The sequence below is a fragment of the Pimephales promelas genome, chromosome 24, assembly GCF_988280905.1.
Source record: "Pimephales promelas chromosome 24, fPimPro1.hap1.1, whole genome shotgun sequence".
Taxonomy (NCBI): Eukaryota; Metazoa; Chordata; class Actinopteri; order Cypriniformes; family Leuciscidae; genus Pimephales; species Pimephales promelas.
The window spans coordinates 10,030,993-10,049,386 of record NC_142792.1 but is presented as its reverse complement, the minus strand read 5'-3'; the positions used below and the strand labels follow the sequence as shown (position 1 = coordinate 10,049,386).

At 36.6% G+C, this 18,394-nt stretch overlaps 1 protein-coding gene across 1 annotated transcript in view; it reads right to left on the bottom strand.

Moving 5' to 3' along the window:
* Window positions 1-9,608, bottom strand: part of exoc4 (exocyst complex component 4) — a 116,478-nt gene extending 106,870 nt beyond the window's left edge. Inside the window, exons 1-3 of the mRNA XM_039668056.2 lie at window positions 9,477-9,608; window positions 6,035-6,224; window positions 3,877-4,071 (exon numbers count right to left, since the gene is read on the bottom strand). Coding sequence (XP_039523990.1) covers window positions 3,877-4,071; window positions 6,035-6,224; window positions 9,477-9,556 — 465 coding nt within the window. The 5' untranslated portion in view covers window positions 9,557-9,608. The remainder of the gene's footprint in view (window positions 1-3,876; window positions 4,072-6,034; window positions 6,225-9,476) is intronic.
* Window positions 9,609-18,394: the final 8,786 nt, after the last annotated feature.

Genomic DNA, 18,394 nt, shown 5'->3' with positions numbered 1-18,394 from the left:
CAATAATCTCTAAATGATGGATGGATGGATGGATGGATGGATGGATGGATGGGCGGATGGATGGGCGGATGGATAGATGGATGGATGGTGGGTGGGTGGATGGATATTACATGCATACATATTATATATTTCTCATTATAGATTGGAAGGATGGATGGATGGATGGATGGAACGACGAATGGACGGATGGATGGATGGATGGATATTACATGCCTACATATTATATATTTCTCATTCTCTCTCAAAACAGGCTGTGGATATAGAAAGTAATAAAAAAAAAAAGATCTGGCTTTTTTTTTCCAAAAATGTTTTGTGTATCTGTATTCATCTGCTCCTCTCTTTCGCATACACGCATCTAAGAGGATTTTAAAGCAAAACAAATGCAACTTAACATGGAGCGCAAGTCCAGGCAGTCCCCTCAGGCTTAGCTTTAATGGTGTCCTGAATCTGCAGCTACTTGCCATGCTGTCGCATTTGCAAACTGAATCTGAAGCATTTGTGCGGTTGATAAGTTCAATTTCCTCATTTCATTCACCTGACCTGGCTCACATGTCCCAGAACCTTGATCTTCTACGCAACCTTTGCCTTATTGCTTTCATCCTTCTTTAAATCTCTCACTCTCTCTCTCTCTCTCTTGCTTTTTTACTGCATTAACTTGTATTTAGTCTTTCCATCTCTTTGCCTTTACCTCTCCTCTCTTTCGGCACTGAATGATCCTGCAGTGGCTACTGCTTGTTTATAGTTAGCAAATAAATCAAAATGGCTGTGAATGAATGTGCTTTATTATTTAGAGGAAAGCTAATGGCCTGTTGATAGTGCTCTGGAGGGCCATCACTGCGCACTTTGTGCACCGCTTCTGACAGTCAGAGAAGGGGTCATGCAAGTCAAGGAGTTGTTCATGCAAATGAGGGTTGCATGAACCACAGTGTATACCAGTATCAGATGATCGGGTTCATTCTGAGTATGTGTAAGTGTGCCTGTTTACATGTCTTATTGCCAAACCAGGTTTAGTTGAGAAGACACTTCAATTTTCAATTGAGATAATTCTCTTTATATTTGGGAGAGGAGAGAGGGTAGAAAAGGATGAGGATAAGAGAGAGCATGTGACATGACAGTAAAGGATGATGGAGAGAAAGAAGAATAGTTAACAGGAAGGAAGAGGATATGGAAAAGAACCAGGAAGAAGGAGAGAAAGTAGAACAGATAAGGACATGAAAGCAATAGAAAGAGGAAATGACAAAGTAAAGAGGGGAAGAGGAAAGGAAGCAAAGGAAAGAAAAGGAAAGAAAAGGAAAAGAAAAGAAAGAAAGAAAGAAAGAAAGAAAGAAAGAAAGAAAGAAAGAAAGAAAGAAAGAAAGAAAGAAAGAAAGAAAGAAAGAAAGAAAGAAAGAAAGAAAGAAAGAAAGAAAGAAAGAAAGAAAGAAAGAAAGAAAGAAAGAAAGAAAGAAAGAAAGAAAGAAAGAAAGAAAGAAAGGGAGAAATTAGGGACAAGAAGAGTAAGGTAAAGAAAGAAGACACAGAGGAAAGGAAAGGAAACTAAAGGAAAGGAAAGGGAGAAATTAAGGACAAAAAGAGTAAGGATAGGAAAGGAAAGGAAAGGAAAGGAAAGGAAAGGAAAGGAAAGGAAAGGAAAGGAAAGGAAAGGAAAGGAAAGGAAAGGAAAGGAAAGGAAAGGAAAGGAAAGGAAGAAATTAAGGACAAGAAGAGTAAGGTAAAGGAAGAAGACGTGGAGGAAAAGAAATGAAAGGAAAGGAAGGAATTAAGGACAAGAAAGAAAATGTAAAGGAAAGGAAAGGAAAGGAAAGGAAGAAATTAAGGACACGAAGAGTAAGGTAGGAGAGTAAGGAAGAAGATGTAGAAGAAAGGAGTAGAGGAAGAAAAGGAGAATAATAATACATAGAGGAAAGGGAAGAGGAAACAAACAGAATTAAGTAAAAAGTTGAAAGAGAGGAAAGGGACAATTCAACAGATGTGAGGTAATGAATGACAGCTCATCTGAAAAGCAAACACTAGGGAAGTTAAGTTGACTGGCAGGTACGTGTGTGTGTGCGTGTGTGTGTGTGTGTGTGTGTGTGTGTGTCTAACAGACACAGAAAAGTAAGGAACAGTGTTTTCAGACAAGAGTTGCAAATTGAAACACTGTGTACACCGTAATCTCTGTTGTCAGTCCCAATACTCCTTGTCAGATTTAACACAGTCACACACACAAGAGGAGAAGAACCTCTCTGAGGAGGAGAACACCACCACCTGAGGGACCTGAGAGAGCAGGAGGATGGAAGCTTGTCATCTCTGACCACCGCTACTCATTGATTTCCCCTGTTGAGTGTTAATGTACCCAGAGAAACAGTGTGATCAAACACCTGATAAAAATGTGCTAAAAACACACACACACACACACACACTGAAAAAGAACACAAAGTAAAACCTAGAATCTAAAAAAAGGAAGTCCATATTCTGATGTTTTGGGCCCATGAGCTTTGATTAATGCAGTGGGAATGAATCACCTGACTAGAATTGTGTAACTGAATAGGCCAGTTTTTTACTGGAGCCGTGTTTAAACCACATGCTCCTGACACACCATGCAGTTTTGATACCATCTTCCCTCTCACTTAAAAAAAAAAATCACTCTCTCTCTTGATATTAAAAAAAATAAATACAGTACACTACTGTTTAAAAGTTAGGGGTCGATACATTTTTTAAATGTTTTTTTGAAAGAAGCCACACATGCTCACCAAGGCTGCATTTATTTGAGCAAAAAAATATTAATATATAATATTATTGCAGTTAAAAAAAATGCTTTATATTTTAATGTATTTTACATTTTAATTTATTCCTGTAATAGCAAAATTTTCAGAATTATTACTCCAGCCTTTAGTGTCACATGACATGATGCTTAAGAAATTATTCTTATATGCTGATTTCTTATCAATATTTACAAATGTTATGCTGGTTAATAACCATGATACATTTTTAGGATTCTTTTATGAACAGAAAGTTCAAAATAACTGCTATCCTCTATGATCGCTGGGGCAAGTTTGAGTGTGAAAGACCTTTTCATCAAAAGGCTAAGTTTCTTTATAATTTATCTGAAATATCATGTAATGTTTGCAATATGTTATACACAAAAATATATATTGGAATAATATATACTATTTTATTGCCCATCTATGGATTTCTTCACACAAATCTTGACAAAAAAACGTTATTTTATTACTTTAATTATTTATATTGAACTAAATAGCGAGGTCTTGTTCCTTCGCTCTTCCAATAAAAAATAAAAAGTACTTTGTAATTGTAATCATGGTGTGCAATATATAATTGACCCTTCGCTAAGCCCCGCTCTCCCTAGTTACTGTTGCTATGCCTGTCAAGCTTTCGCTGCTGGCACATATATTACAGTGTGTATTCGGGAAAAAAATTAACTTCCCCGTCCAAACTTTTAGGATACATGATATCAGATTAGCACAATCCAATGCTTTGGCATGTTTCCCTAACTCAAAAGCTTGCCAGACCTCCCGCGCCTAGTTACGATTGCTAAGACACGACTGGCCAGTGGCGGTTTTTGGGCGTGGCTAAGCAAAGGGTCAATTAATGCACTATTAATGACTTAATGACTATATTGTATAATTATTGCAATTAAAGTAATTATTGTATACAGAAGAAGAACCCTTTCTCAAGCATCCCAAAATGCACATCATGAAATGAGTTGAAACACTACTATTAAGAGTGCAAAGCTCCAGGTAAAGATATATAATTATTTGTATATTTTATTATATATATAGAAGCTAGAGAAACAAAAATCAGCTAATATGTTACCATGGAAGTAATGAGATTTCTCATACCAACACAGTATGGCAACCACGAACATACACTCACCAGCATATCCGTGGCGTGAAGGTAGTGCTTGCTGCTCATGGACGCCTCCAATTTCTGAGGCACCTGTTTGATGTTCTCGATCTCATCCAACAGGCTCAGGACATGCTTGTGCTCGACACCCTCGATCCACAGCTTCCTCAGTTCATCTCGCTTACAGTGGAGGAGCATCTTACAGGACAACAGGTTCTCCTTGACCTAAGCAGAGAGAAGCCCACAGTTAAAGACCCTTCACACTTGATGAACCAAGCATCATCTTTCCAGTTTTCCTTTCGCTGCTCTTTTTTCTTTGCATAATTATTTTCAAGTGTGTCAGCAGCAGGGGATAAGATGATAAACAAACATTTTCGCAGTAGATTAAAACCCCAGCTTAGTGGCTAATTTACAAGGATATTATTTCAGACATACTAGTGATGCCTAATGTTTCTTTTATGATGGCTCACCATGTTTTGGAGCCTGTTTTGGGTGGGTTGGGAAGCAGTAATTAGTTCATTTTTAATGTTCTTAAAAGAGCTTACAAACATGCACAAACGTGAACAAATCCCAAAGCTGGATAAACAAACAGCAAAATGAACGAACATTGCTAGGTTTTATTAGCTGCGTTGGGTTTATGTCTTCCGTTTTCCATGCAAATCGAGACGCACAGTGAAGCGTTTTTTTGGAGTCCTTGACTCAAACACATCTTTCAAGAGTGCAATAAACAAACTCGGTCACCTGTGTCTTTAAATAATAATGAGTAAAGACGGTGATTGGAGGTCCCTTGGCACCTCTCATCAAATACTTCAGCAGCATGAAGACAGAACTGCTATTCTCTATGTTCTCTGAGGCAAGTTTGAGTGTGTGTGCTTGTGGGAAGCCTGACACCAGAAGCTTGAGGGACGACCCATCAGGCCGCATTGCTGAGAGCGAAGATTAGGCACAAAAACAACACAAAAAAGCTGTTGATTTGCTGTTAATTTCTCTTTTTTGCGTCAAACTGCTACAGTGTTTTGTTTTCCCTCTAATTATGTCTTATAAATCATTCCCTGGGAAATTCTAGCCAGTATTATATCAGACTGCATGCAGTTTGTGTGAGTTAACCTGTTGGTAGGTTATTATTACAGAACTATGTGTGCTATAAAGCAAAGCAGCAGTTGTGTTTTATCTCCACCAGCTGCTGACCAGAAGAAAATAAATATATGTGCTGGGACGAAGTTATTTCAATCAGCCATAAACAAACAGACTGACAGCATGAAGATGTATTACTGTGTGATTGGCAGGTACGTGCCTATGTTTTTAAAATATATTACTAACTCATTGTGCAGCTCCCTAAACCTGGATTTTAAACCAGGGTCCATCTCCAAGTTAATACAAGGGCAAACTGAATTGATGAAAAATGACAGAAACACACAATGCAAATAAATTGTGTTTTGTTTTTTTGCTTCTTATTGATCAGAGTATCCTGAAAAGAATCTTTCGACATTGATAATAATAAGGATTGTTCCTTGAGCAGAAAATCAGCCTATTAAAATGATCTCTGAAGGATCATGTGACACTGAAGACTGGAGTAATGATGCTGAAATGTTTTTTTTGTTTTTTTTTTACATTTTAAAATATATTCAAATAGAAAATATATATTTGAATTGTAATACTATTTCATAATATTACAGTTATTTGAATATTAGACATTTCAAAAATCTTACTGACCCCAAATTTATCAACAGCAGTCTATGTAAAACATAGACTATGTTTCAATGTATCTATGTAAAACACTTAAATATTTGTGACAAAGTCAACATCTGCAATTAATAATGCAATTAAAGCTTGTATATTTAAGTTCAGTAATTTCACTTAAATGGCAATGAAGATTACCTATTAATTGTTATTTAAGTAAAATTAATGAACTTAAATATACAAGTTTGATAAAAATCATCATTCAAGAAGAAAATTTCAAATGGCATTTAGAGGCTTTTGCATCTGAACTCTTCATATATATATATATATATATATATATATATATATATAATGCTAATTCAATGTAAAATTTAGCTTTTTTTATACAGGAAGTCCCTGGTTAAGTTTTGAAACATGGTCCCTGATCTGGAAAATGTTGAAACATGGTCTAAAACATACATTGATGGTTATTAGTGAGTTTCCAAATGCAGATGAATGTGTGGCACACCTGTTTGATCTTGTTGCGAGAGCTGGTGATTCTCTCAGTGATGCTCTGGTAGGTTCGGATGGCTGTGGTGAGCTCTGTGTAGTGCTGAACGATCAACTCGTCCAGATCTCGGTCACACTTCTCATAGGCCTCCTCCAGGCGGCCCTTCTCTGTCTCACGGTCTTGCACGTCATCACTGCTGGACAGTGTTCTGACCGAAAGATAGTAAACATATGCTACATCACCAAACTACATACATATAGTAATATGCATTGAAAATGTTTCATACATAACAGTACTGAAATATCTGCACCGCTTCCAATAGGCCTACTCATATACCAGCTGCGCTTTCTCGCTCTCTCAGCGAGTTGTCAAACAAACCCGCCTGCAGCCTCCCTAAATCGTTTCATTGGCTCCGGATGAATATTGTTGGTGTTACAGGGCTTGATTGTGCATATTGTGCATAATTTTCCACATGAAGCAGCCTCTGAGTACTAAATTTAGCTCTTTTTTGATGCTTATTGCGTATAAACAGTCAAACACACACGACAATGTCAAAATTCTGCTCTTGGCGAGTATTCACATTTGTGTGAATGTGAGTATACATAGTATAATGCATCTGTGTGCCAGCCAGGTCTTAAAGTGACAGCAGCCTAATACACCTGCTTCCACATTATAATAATAATATTAAAAATATCTATATGGCAGTTTTTCCTCATGGTATCATTGTGGAAATTGAAAATGGGAAAACCACTAGCCACAGTGGCTGGTGAGCCCACATATACAGTGCTTAGCATAAGTGAACATACCCATGCTAAAAAGAGACTAAAAAGTTGACTAAAAAGAGGAATACAAATAAATTGATCTTAATGCCTTCATTTAAAAAATGATGAAAACTCCAGCTTTTAAGGACACCAATTTTCTTTGTAAATGAATAGTGTATCGTAAATGTATCGAGGCAGGCAGATTTTTATTTTTAAAGGCCAGTTATTTCATGGATCCAGGATAATATCCTAATAAAGTTCCCTTGCCTTTGGAATTAAAACACCCCCACATCATCACACACCCTTCACCATACCAAGAGATTGGCATGGGGTACTTTCCATAAGATCATCTCTCAGTACAAATCAAACCATCAATTAGGCTAACTGAAATAAAACCAAGCCAATTCACTTTTGAGCAGACGTTCTTGTTATATCTGATACTGGGTATTTCTGATATATATATATATATATATATATATATATATATTTTTTTTTTTTTTTTTTTTTTTAATTTGACTGCAATACACTTAGACTACAGAGCACAGCATGAATGCCAGAGACAAGGCTGCACCCAATATACGCTCACCCTGTCATCATTATGATACAAACTTGCAGACAGATGTTGTTGGACTTTTGGCCTTTGCAACACAATTGCAGCACAACCCATCATCAGATGCCCACCCACTCAGAGAGACCCGCTGGGGCCGATGCCAATCCACAGACTGCCAGTCACAGCTCAGCTCGCAAAGTCTGTCCTGAACTCATTTTCACTTCGGTGTGGCTTAAAATCAGAGTAAAGGAAGGCAGCACCATCTCCCAAAAGAACTCATTACATTCATTCCAGTCTCCAGAGCTCATAAAGATATAGAAGAAATGTCTGAGAGCCAGTATTCAGTAGGGAAGAGTCCCTTCAAGATCGCAGTGAAGCAGAGATCATGTAGATATAGCTTCCACCCATAGACCACTCTTTTTTGACCCCAATGGGTTGCCCTGAAGACATCCTAATGGAAATGGCTGATGGATAAAATAGAGATAAAAAAGGGCTGTGAAGGAGAGTGATGGATCTCTGACACCTTATCAGCTTAACTGAGCTCGATGGAAGAAAATACGTTTAATCTATGTAACCAAGTAAAAAAAAGTTCATTAGAACTCAATCAGGCATTACCAACAGTCATGTACTGTAGTGTAAATATCATTATCAGTTAGGTATTAATTTTACTTTAGCACAATATATTGGATTCTGGCTGCCATCTATCAGCTGAGAAGCGTTACACCATGAGGGCTTCAAATTGGGCTACTCAGAGTCAGACCTTTCACTTGTTCCACAAGGCAATGGAAGTCTATATGTACAAGAATATCCTGTCTTCATGATAGAGTCTTCTTCTCAGCCTTCTCAATGGCCTTAAAAATAAATAAATAAATACTGGAACAAATCTATATATATATATATATATATATATATATATATATTTAACATCACATAGTATAGTGTTTTTTTCAATGTAATTTATAAGATGTATGGTTCAACTTTATATTAGATTTATTTGACTATGCATTTATATAAAAAAAAAATATTGTAGCTAGTGCTTTTATTTTATTTTTATTTTATTATTATTTTTTTGCTGTTGTTGAGGTGGGATACAGGTGGTATTGGGTAAGTTACTCTAAAAAAAGTATTTAATTACTAACGTTAGCTACTGATTACGTCTTCTTTACTGATTACTATAATAGTTACTCTCTCTAAAAAGTATTGCAATACTTGTTAATAGATACTTTCCAAATCCCATATCAACCTCAACATATAGACCAGTTGAACAATACAAGGGCAGACGCAAAACTGCATATTTGATTCTTTCAAAATTAATAAACATTATACAAATTGCATAAATTATTCTTGAATGTGAGTGTATAAAGGGAGAAATGTACATTAAAAACATGCATTTAAACAAACATTTTATAAAGAATTGTTGTATAGTCAATTACATAAGTAACTATAACTGAATTACAGAAAAACTAAGAATAATCCCTTTACTTTTTCAAAGGAAAGGGTTAAGACGTTAATATAATTATAGAAGTAACTACGTATTAATAACAGATTAACATTCATTAAATATAAGTACAATGTAGAAACATACACAGGATAAGTGCATTGAATCAAATTTATTTAAATGTCATATAGCCTAGTTGTTAAAGACACTTTAACAACCAATTTTCTATTGTTGTATTTTCATATTATTGTTCTGGTATGTTGTTACGTGTATTATTTATGTGTTGACAACCAAAACAATGATTCAGACTGCGTCTATGATGTTCAAACGGTGTTGTTTAAGTAAACCGTTTACAAAGTTTTAAAACACTCAGTCTCTATTTTGAAACTCTGCCAGTCTTGTCAAAACATAAGCAGTCCAATTAAACAAGTTCCTACAATGAGTATGCCTGCAAACTCTGTCATTCAGAGGACCTCAAAGCAAACTACAAACTTGAGCTAATGAGACGTAAAGCCACTTAAATAGTGCTTGTTAGTTAAGCCATAATTGAAAGAATTCAATACAGCTAATAGAATAACAGATGTATTGTTAGCAAACATGCTAAGCGGTTATCCATTCATGTCGTTTGCTTCGCAAAAAGAAGGTGCAAAGGTTTAACGCAGACAAAATCTGGCTGGCCGGCACAGACATTGTAAAAAATATCGTACTCACCTTATTACAGATATAAGCAAACCAGAGGGATCTTTGCTTTTGGAGACAGCGCTCCTGTATCTGCCTGTGTCAGCTGCCATCTTTCCTTAACTACACCCAAACAACTCGTGACGCAGTTCAGCCAATGGGAAGCCTCCCTTTGGGCGTAAAGGGATCGCTGGGAAATGAAGTCTTTTTTTTATTTTATTTTTTATTTATTTTTTTTGCAGCCATGAAACGCGAGGGATAGATGGAGATGAGGTCAGACTCATTCCGCGGCTCGAAAGTTCGTTTCAAGAAACCATATGCATATTAATCACTAATTGCATAATTATGACCAAACTATAAAGTTGGTAGTCCTTTTTTTGGTAGTTGGTAGTCCAAAGTGTTTTAGATTGGCCGTCATTTTATTCAGGTATTTATCCCAAACTTCTGTATTAACCAAAAATAACAATAATGTTGTGCCTCTTTCAAAATTAACCCTTTTCGTATTAAATTTAGCTAGGTTTACTTATTACTATTCTTTGTAAAATGTTACATTCATAAATGTAAAAAAAAAAAAAAAAAAAAAAAAAAAGAAGGAAAGAAAATAGGCTACTTTGTTTTAATGCTGTTGATATGATGAAAGATGGAAAGATTCTTCAAAGAACTAGAATTTCAATTGCTTGTATAGTCTAAAATATAAAAAAACTTTTATTACATAGTTCTTTTCAGAATTGTTTAGTTACCCAAGATATTGTCTGTTATCCTTTTGCTTGTAAATGTTATATTCTTATAGTCATAAAAAATCACATTTTTGTTTATTTTTTTATTTTGCTGTTTATTATTCCTGTTTTAATAATAAAGTCTCATTAGCAGTTTATGCGTGATATAGGCTATAAAAAAATTAATTCACATATCAGACAATACTAAAATACATTTACATAACAATTAGGGCTGTGCAAAAATGAATTGCGATTAATCGCATCCAAAATAAAAGTCTGTGTTTACATAATATATTTGTGTGTGCTGTATACAATTATTTTGTATAAATACACACACGTGCATGTATATATATAAGACAATGTGTTATTCATATATAAAATATGTATATTTATATAATATAGATTATGTATTTATATATATATATATATAGAATTTAAGCGCAAATAATTCTTAAATATATACATGCATGCATAGGTATTTATTTATACAAAATAATTACATACAGCACACACAAATATATTATGTAAACAAAGACTTTTATTTTGGATGCGATTAATCGCAATTAATTTTTGCACAGCCCCAATATTAATATATTCACTAATGTGCATTTCATTTGAAACGAAATATTGTTCAGACCAGTTTTGAGAACCAGTTCAAACACTCAAAAGAATGTGAAAGATTTATTTATTTATTTATTTTTTTTTCACAAATCAGACGTACATTAGCCATGGGAGCAATGTGGAGCGAAAGGTGAAGGTTGTTAATTGCTTTCTGTTTCTAGGATATATTGCTCTGGACCTGTTCCCCTCTATCTCCTGACGATCTCTGCTGTAACAAACCAGGGAGGAAAGGGCATTGATTGTGTGGGAAAGGGTCGATCTGGCAGTCTCCTCTTTGACAGATGTGTCCGTGGACAGCAGAGATAACATAGTGGCCAATTTTGTGCCGCTTCAAAAAAGGAAACAATCGCGGACACTCTGAGGTTATTTTTTTTTTTTCCGTTAGCTCCTCTGAGCCTTTAGTCAGATCCAGAAGTTCTTATCAGCTTCCTCAGTGGCCCATCATTTCTGAACAATCTACTGTCCTTTGCTGATGACACTGGGCTTAGGTTATTTCTCATCACCTAGTGCAGGATAAAAGGTTGTCACGATGATGCCTGAGGACACATAGACAAAGACAACCACCCACTAAAGGACAGAATGCCCACACAGCTCATTTGACATAATGAGGAGTTCAGCAACTTCTTTTACAGTTAAACAGTTTTCGGTCCATTGTTATGGACATTTAAGAATTGGCTTTCCTCATTGCTTTTAGTACACATTTTATAAGTATCACATTTGCAAATGGTGTGATATGGTTGGAAACACAGCCTATGTACTTGTGATAAGTGATTAGTTGGCTGAATCATAGACATGCTGGCATAAAAAAAAATATTGATTTACTCTACACAGTGCCTGTCTATGTTTGAGTGTGCAGTTCTTGCCTTTGTATTAAAGACGTTAGTATGGCTGTAAAGAGTTTAATAGCAGGGTTGTACAAATATTTGTTATTTCATCAGCGCTATTTGGAACCCCTTTTTAAGGGTTCAATAATAAGAACCCTTTAGGGTTCTTTGGAACTAGGAAACTAACCCCAAAACTAACCCCAAAAGATTTTTTTTTTTTTTTTTTTGGAAAAACCCCAACAGTTTCTTTGGGGTTGAGTAAAGAACACATGCTTCATATATAGAACCCCAATGAACCCTTTTTTTTTTTTTTTTTTTTTTTTTTTTGTCTTGACAAACTTTACCCATCCAGTTGATTGACTGGTTTGTCTTCAGGCCTTGCTGAGGTGCTTTTGGTTTCTCGTTTTGTATCTCTATCCATCTAAATGACCAAGAGAGAAAGCTAACCATTTTTCCTCAGTATCACACCTCATTTTCCCATGACAATCGATTGGTTTTTGTGCAGCAATTAATCATTTAAAGTATCATTCAATGACAACTGGAAGGTCCTTGCCTCCCCTGACAGGATTGATTGATGTGTTTTGAAGCCAATAAGAGGTACAATGTCAAACTTTTAACTTGATAGTTAAATGTCAGATCAAACATTAGCCTCACAGAAAGCTATATTCAGAGATGCACATTTTTATTGTGACATTTATCCTCTCATGAAGATAAATTGACTTTTTATTTTATTTATTAAGTTAGAAAAACTCACATCAATGGACAAACATTATGGGCAAATTGGTCTCATGAATTGTAATGAAAAAGGTTTCTGTGTTTACCTGCTTAGATCTAATGTGATTTCCAGACGTTAACATATTCATTCACATTCAATCCATCTTAGTCGTAGTGTACATTAGTGTTTATGTTTATCATAGAAAAGTTCTCTTAATATTTCTGCAATGTATTGTGTGTATCTACATTTTTCGTAGAATACTGGGATGACCAGCTACATTTGCCAAAATGTACAGTTTACAAAGCACACTACACATCACTTGCTGAATTAAACATTTAAACTGCGATTAATCACATATAACATAAGTTTTTTTATACATAATATATGTGTAATTATACACACACCCACATATCGATATAATACACACACATTTTACAGCACTAATTCATAATTTAATGTTTTACTGGTCATTATGGCAAAACAAACCAGGGGTGCGTTTCCAGTACAACAACGTAGTTCATTGTTTGACTATCATAGTATGCATCGTTGCAAAAATTAATTAGCTAGTCATGACTGTTTCCCGAAACCCACTGTCGCAAAGTATCGTTCAACCACGTTGGTTTCGCACGTGGCGGAGTAATAACTACTTTTAATGAAACTGTTTGAGATCCAATTAACGCTAGATTTGTTATTATAAATTACAGACATGTCATCTGAGGACTATGTCTAATTGTTCTCAGTTATTTTGCTTTAATACCAGACTCAATATTTGGCTCGTTCTTACAGTACATAGCACGTTCGCACATGCGCACTCTTCAAACACGTTAGGCTACTTCAAATCTTTTGACAAACTAAAAGGTGTAAATGACATTTTTATGTATTCTAAATAAAATGCACCGGTTGTACTGAATGTCAGCTTGCTTATTTTGTTCAAGATACGGATTTATTACCTCCAAATGTCATGCAATATAGAAACGATGCTTCTTACCACAGGTCGAGAGAGCTGTCGTTCAAACCACCCAACTTTGCGATGCTGTTTGCGAACGATGATTTCGGGAAACACCGACTCGTTAAACTATGCAGATTGGCTTACGATGCTTTCGGGAAACGCACCCCTAACTAGTTTAACCAAAGTGACCAATCAGAATCAAGAATCCATTTGAATTCCAAAATCATTTTAAATATATAAAAAAAAAGAAGTAAGCCCCGCCCCCTTGCCTGGCCCATAGATGAGCACTCTATCAAAAAGAGCACCATTGAGTTTGTTGCTAAGCTTGGTTTCCCATCGACTTCCTGAACTTCTCACCTCTCTCAGCCATCTCAGAGTGACGGCCCCATCAGCAGAACGGATAACATGTACACAACTTGCCACAATGATGTACTTTTAACACAGAGGGATGTGAAGAAGGTGCACTTTGCATAAAGGGCACTGCTGTTGATTCATTTTCATGCCAGGCTTCGCCACAGAATCCGAGTGAATGATGATTTCTCCATAGGGGTGGATATATTGAAATGAGCTCAGACAAAATATGGTGTTGCAAACTTTCTTAGACGCACCTATCTGCTTCACAGCGGCCGTGTGCCAACCATCTCTGCATTTTAATCTCAAACCCAGCGGGTGGAAGGAAACTTTATCGTGCAGATGAAATATGAACAGTGCAATGTGTGCAGGGTTGTGGTTGATGGTAGCAAATTTGATTTTATTTAGCGGAGATGTGACAACCCTGTGCACTTCTCGATTCGTGACACACGGGCGAGTGGATCCTCATCCATAGATGTTAATTTGCTGTATCACAGGTCACAATTCATCAGGCACACACTCACCTCTATACGCATTCTCTCGAAGCCGTCCGGCTCTGTCTGCGAGACTCGTTGCCGACGTATTGATTAAACGTGTGAAATTTGAATGAATGAGTCATAGCATCTGTATGGAGCTTTAGTAGACACCCAAAGCACTTTACATGCAAATGAGACTCACCTCATCACCGCTGCCCACATGTGCGCATAGCAAACACATGAATATGGATGAGTGGACAATTTTAAGATACACAAAGCTCATCACAGGTAGATGAAGAAATGCTCTTCGGCTCAGGTTGTGTACGTCATGTAGCAGCATGCCGCGTGTTTGTTGGTCGCAGGGTGAAATCTCAATATAAGAGGCTGTGTAACCACCTGAAAAATATCTGCATTGGTATTCAAATTAACATTGTTGCTTTTCATTATAAAATATTACTCGTTCTTTCCAGTACACATACTGTATAATATTACCAGAGGATGTCTTGTCTGTTAGCTTCCCTCATATTAATCAATAGCATGAAAATGAACGCACAGTTTGAGATGGGTTTATTCAGGCCGGGACGGCAGTGCAGACACAGGTGATGGGCATCTTTCCACTGTTTGACTGAAGCGATGGGGAAGGAATTTAATTACAGCAATGTTCACAGTGGAGAAAAGAGTTGTCGGCATTGGAAAAGTGATGAGAGACAGACAGAAGAGGGATTTAGAGCATATGTTTGACCAAAAATAAGCACAGGTAGCAGTTGCAATCAAGAGCTGCCGTGCTTTCGTGTGCAGAAATGCTAGTTTTACTCTCCGCTGATTGTTGAAGCTTCTTTGCATAAAAATATGCAGAAATCATATTCATGTATACAGGCTTTAAGATTGACAAACTGGCTCATATGTTATGAAATGTTTGTTGATAGGTAATATATTCTGAGGGACATTTTCAATTTATACCAACATCAGTCAGTACCTACTTCAAAATGGTTGTTTTATGGTGTTTGTGGATATTGTCCCTAAAGCTGCATAATGAGTCATATAAAGCTTTAATGAGCCTGATACAAAAACAGGTTTTGTTTTCCCCTGATCTTTTTTACATGTTGCTATGTACAGACTGTATGTTTTAATGGATAATGAACAAATTATATGTTTCATTATCCTGATTGGATATTGTAGGACAGGTTAAGCAAACAAAACGATCGTTCCACTTAAAGGGATAGTTCATTACTATGCATGTATGACTTAATGATACGTACAGTGCTCATTCAGTAAATGCACAGCTAAGCAGAAGTGTTTTGAGTCTGGATTTGAATGTGACTATTGTAGGAGCACTGGTTACAGCTGCGGCTGGCATAATAATAGCTAAAGGCGGAACCCTTGGTATTTCTAGCTGATGTGATCCTAATGATCTGAGTGATCTGTTTATATTCAGTGAGCATATCTGCAATATATTGAGGTCCCAGGCCCCAGCCCATTGAATGATTTGACAATCCTAAATATAACTGGGAGCCAGTCCAACCCGGTAACACGACAAGACGTGAAATAATCACGTTGGTCCACTTTGGAAAACGTGTAGATGTCACGGTTTAACCCCCTCAAACGTGAAACTTACACGTTTGCGTTGACCTATTCTACACGCAATCCCATCTTCCATAACGACCTATTGGTTTTCATTAAAAAAAAATTTCATTAAATTAAATTTTGTTTTATTGACGATCACTGAGAAATGTTCTATTATATAAAATGCAAAAAAAAAAAAAAAAAAAAATTTGAAGAGTTCCGATGCAAAAGCCCAAATGCCATTTGAAATTTTCTTCTTTAATGATGATTTTTATCAAACTTGTATATTTAAGTTCAGTAATTTCAATTAAATAACAATTAATAGGTAATTATCATTGCCATTTAAGTGAAATCACTGAACTTAAATATACAAGCTGGATAAAAATGATCATTCTAGAAGAAAATTTCAAATGACACTTAGAGGTTTTTGCATCTGAACTCTTCATTTATTATTTTCAAGGTGAAAAGGATTCATTTGCCTTGATCCACGCCGAAAACAACGTCTAAATGTCACGTTTTTATAATGAGTAAAACGTCTATTTTTCGGTTAACGCGGCTTAACGTCGATGCAATACGTTGTTTTAGCGTACCTATTGCTTAAACGAGGAGCCGGGGGATGCCGGAAAAATAGACGTTTACTCATTAGGCTACTTCATTAAAAACGTGACGGTTTTTTTTTTCGCCGAGGATCAATGCAAATTAATCCTTTTCTCCTTGCATTTTAAATAATACAACATTTCTCAGTGATCGTCAATTTGATGTGATCGTTTGAAGGGGTTAAACCGTCACATTGGCCTACACGTTTTCCAAAGTGGACCAACGTGATTATTTCACGTCTTGTCGTGATACCGGGTTGAAAGATCGACGGGTCATATAAACAGATCAGGTTGCGTTTTAAGACATTATTACTCCTCTATTGAATCCAACTTTTTCCACATGATATATGTCCTCTCTGTGAGAATGCTTGTCAGATCTCTTCACACAACAAAACTATAATTAGATTATTTAACAGCCAATTGTGTCTGAGACATGCAAACATAATAATGTAATCAGAACTTGAACATGGTCTCCGCCACAACCAATTTTTCCTCATCAGAAACATGCATTTGCCAGAGCGTCACACATTTATTAGAAAATTAAGCATCGCTGCACACACGAGGAAATCCATTTTGAAAATGAACCTAGGCTGGTAATTGATTCCAAAGCAGCCACTGAAAGACTAATACCCGAGTAAAACCCGCATGTTTTGGTATGGAAAAGGAATGGATCAATAGTTTTAGAGGGGTTGTGTTTGTTAGAGAGAGAAGCAGTGGAGGGCAGTGCTGCTCTATCCCTGATACAGAAATTTACAGTGGACGGGCAAAGCTCTGTGCTTTCTCATGTTTCATCTGCAACCTCGTGAAATGGTACTTTTGGAAAATGAGCTACACCACAAGGGATTCGGCATGACAATAGACCTTCTCAGAAGTTAAAGTGCTCTTATTCAGAATGTCTGTTTTTTTTTTTTTACTCTATCATTTGTAACATTTCTGGTGAATTTGCTAATGATCACGTCTCCATTCCTCCAGATGGGCGCGGACAGCATGTTGATATTTTTATCATATTTATTTCAAAGCTGTTCAGTTTTCTGCGTGGGCCGAGGATGACAGATCTCATTGCTGTCTGCAGCATCTCCGTTCAGTTGAGTTGAAATCACTGTTTGGTTTTCTCTGTTTACTCCACGGGAGCCTTTGCCGGATCTGTTGTCTTTTCACAGATGTTTACTTGGATAGATAGGACAAAGCACAACCAACTAATAATGCTAATTGCTTCCATCTGCTCCCCCGCAGCTGTCAATAGCCATTTTAGTCAATTCTAGGAATTAGTCCACCATCGTTCACCCTGCATTCTTATTAGCTGGCCTACACTGTATCTGCTGCTGGAAATAATTCTTCCGGAACTTTCCGAAATCACCCGATTTAGAGGAAACCGATCTCGTAGATTGGAACATCAGCACTAGATTTTACATTACAAAAAAAAAAAAGAACCATTATAAGAACCAGTCAGACTGCCTTGCTTTTGCGATGACCTTGTGCTCAAGGCTAAAAGGCAAGAAATCACTCAACAAGGGCCGACGCTTTTAGCACCTGTTGTGAGGTGACATTTTTGTGAAGAGGTTTTAAAATCGTCATCTCGCTCTAACCTTCCTCTAAGAGAGCCCAGAGACAAACGCTGAAAGGTCAGGGGGAAACATACTGGAGTTGTGGAGGGGAACGGTTTCTCGTTAACTGAGAGAAGCGATACAGTGCAATGAGATGAAATGTAATAATAAATGTGGCAATTGAGCCCTCTGGCACCGAGGGACGGGTGGAGGTTAAAGCCTGTGTCTTTGTTTTTCTGCAAGATGACGGTTGTAAAAAAATGCTCTAATGTTATCGAAAAAGGAAAAGAAATAGTAAAGGTCTGGTTGAGAGGGGTGGACATGCAGGTTGAGACCATATCCAATCAGATTAGAGATTGGTGCACATACTGTAACTCCAGTCATTTCCAGAAGTCACTTGGGTGTTTTCATAGTATACCAGTGAGCTTCTATTCCTTCATAAACTAGATTTGGTTTAGTTGGAATAGTTTTGTGTCGTTGTGGAAGCAGGCACTGCTGAGCTCTTTTACCACAATTTCTGTTTCCATGGAAGCAGTGACTTCTCCATTGATCAAAGCAAGGTAGACACACACAATAAAAGACAATAAAAGACTCGA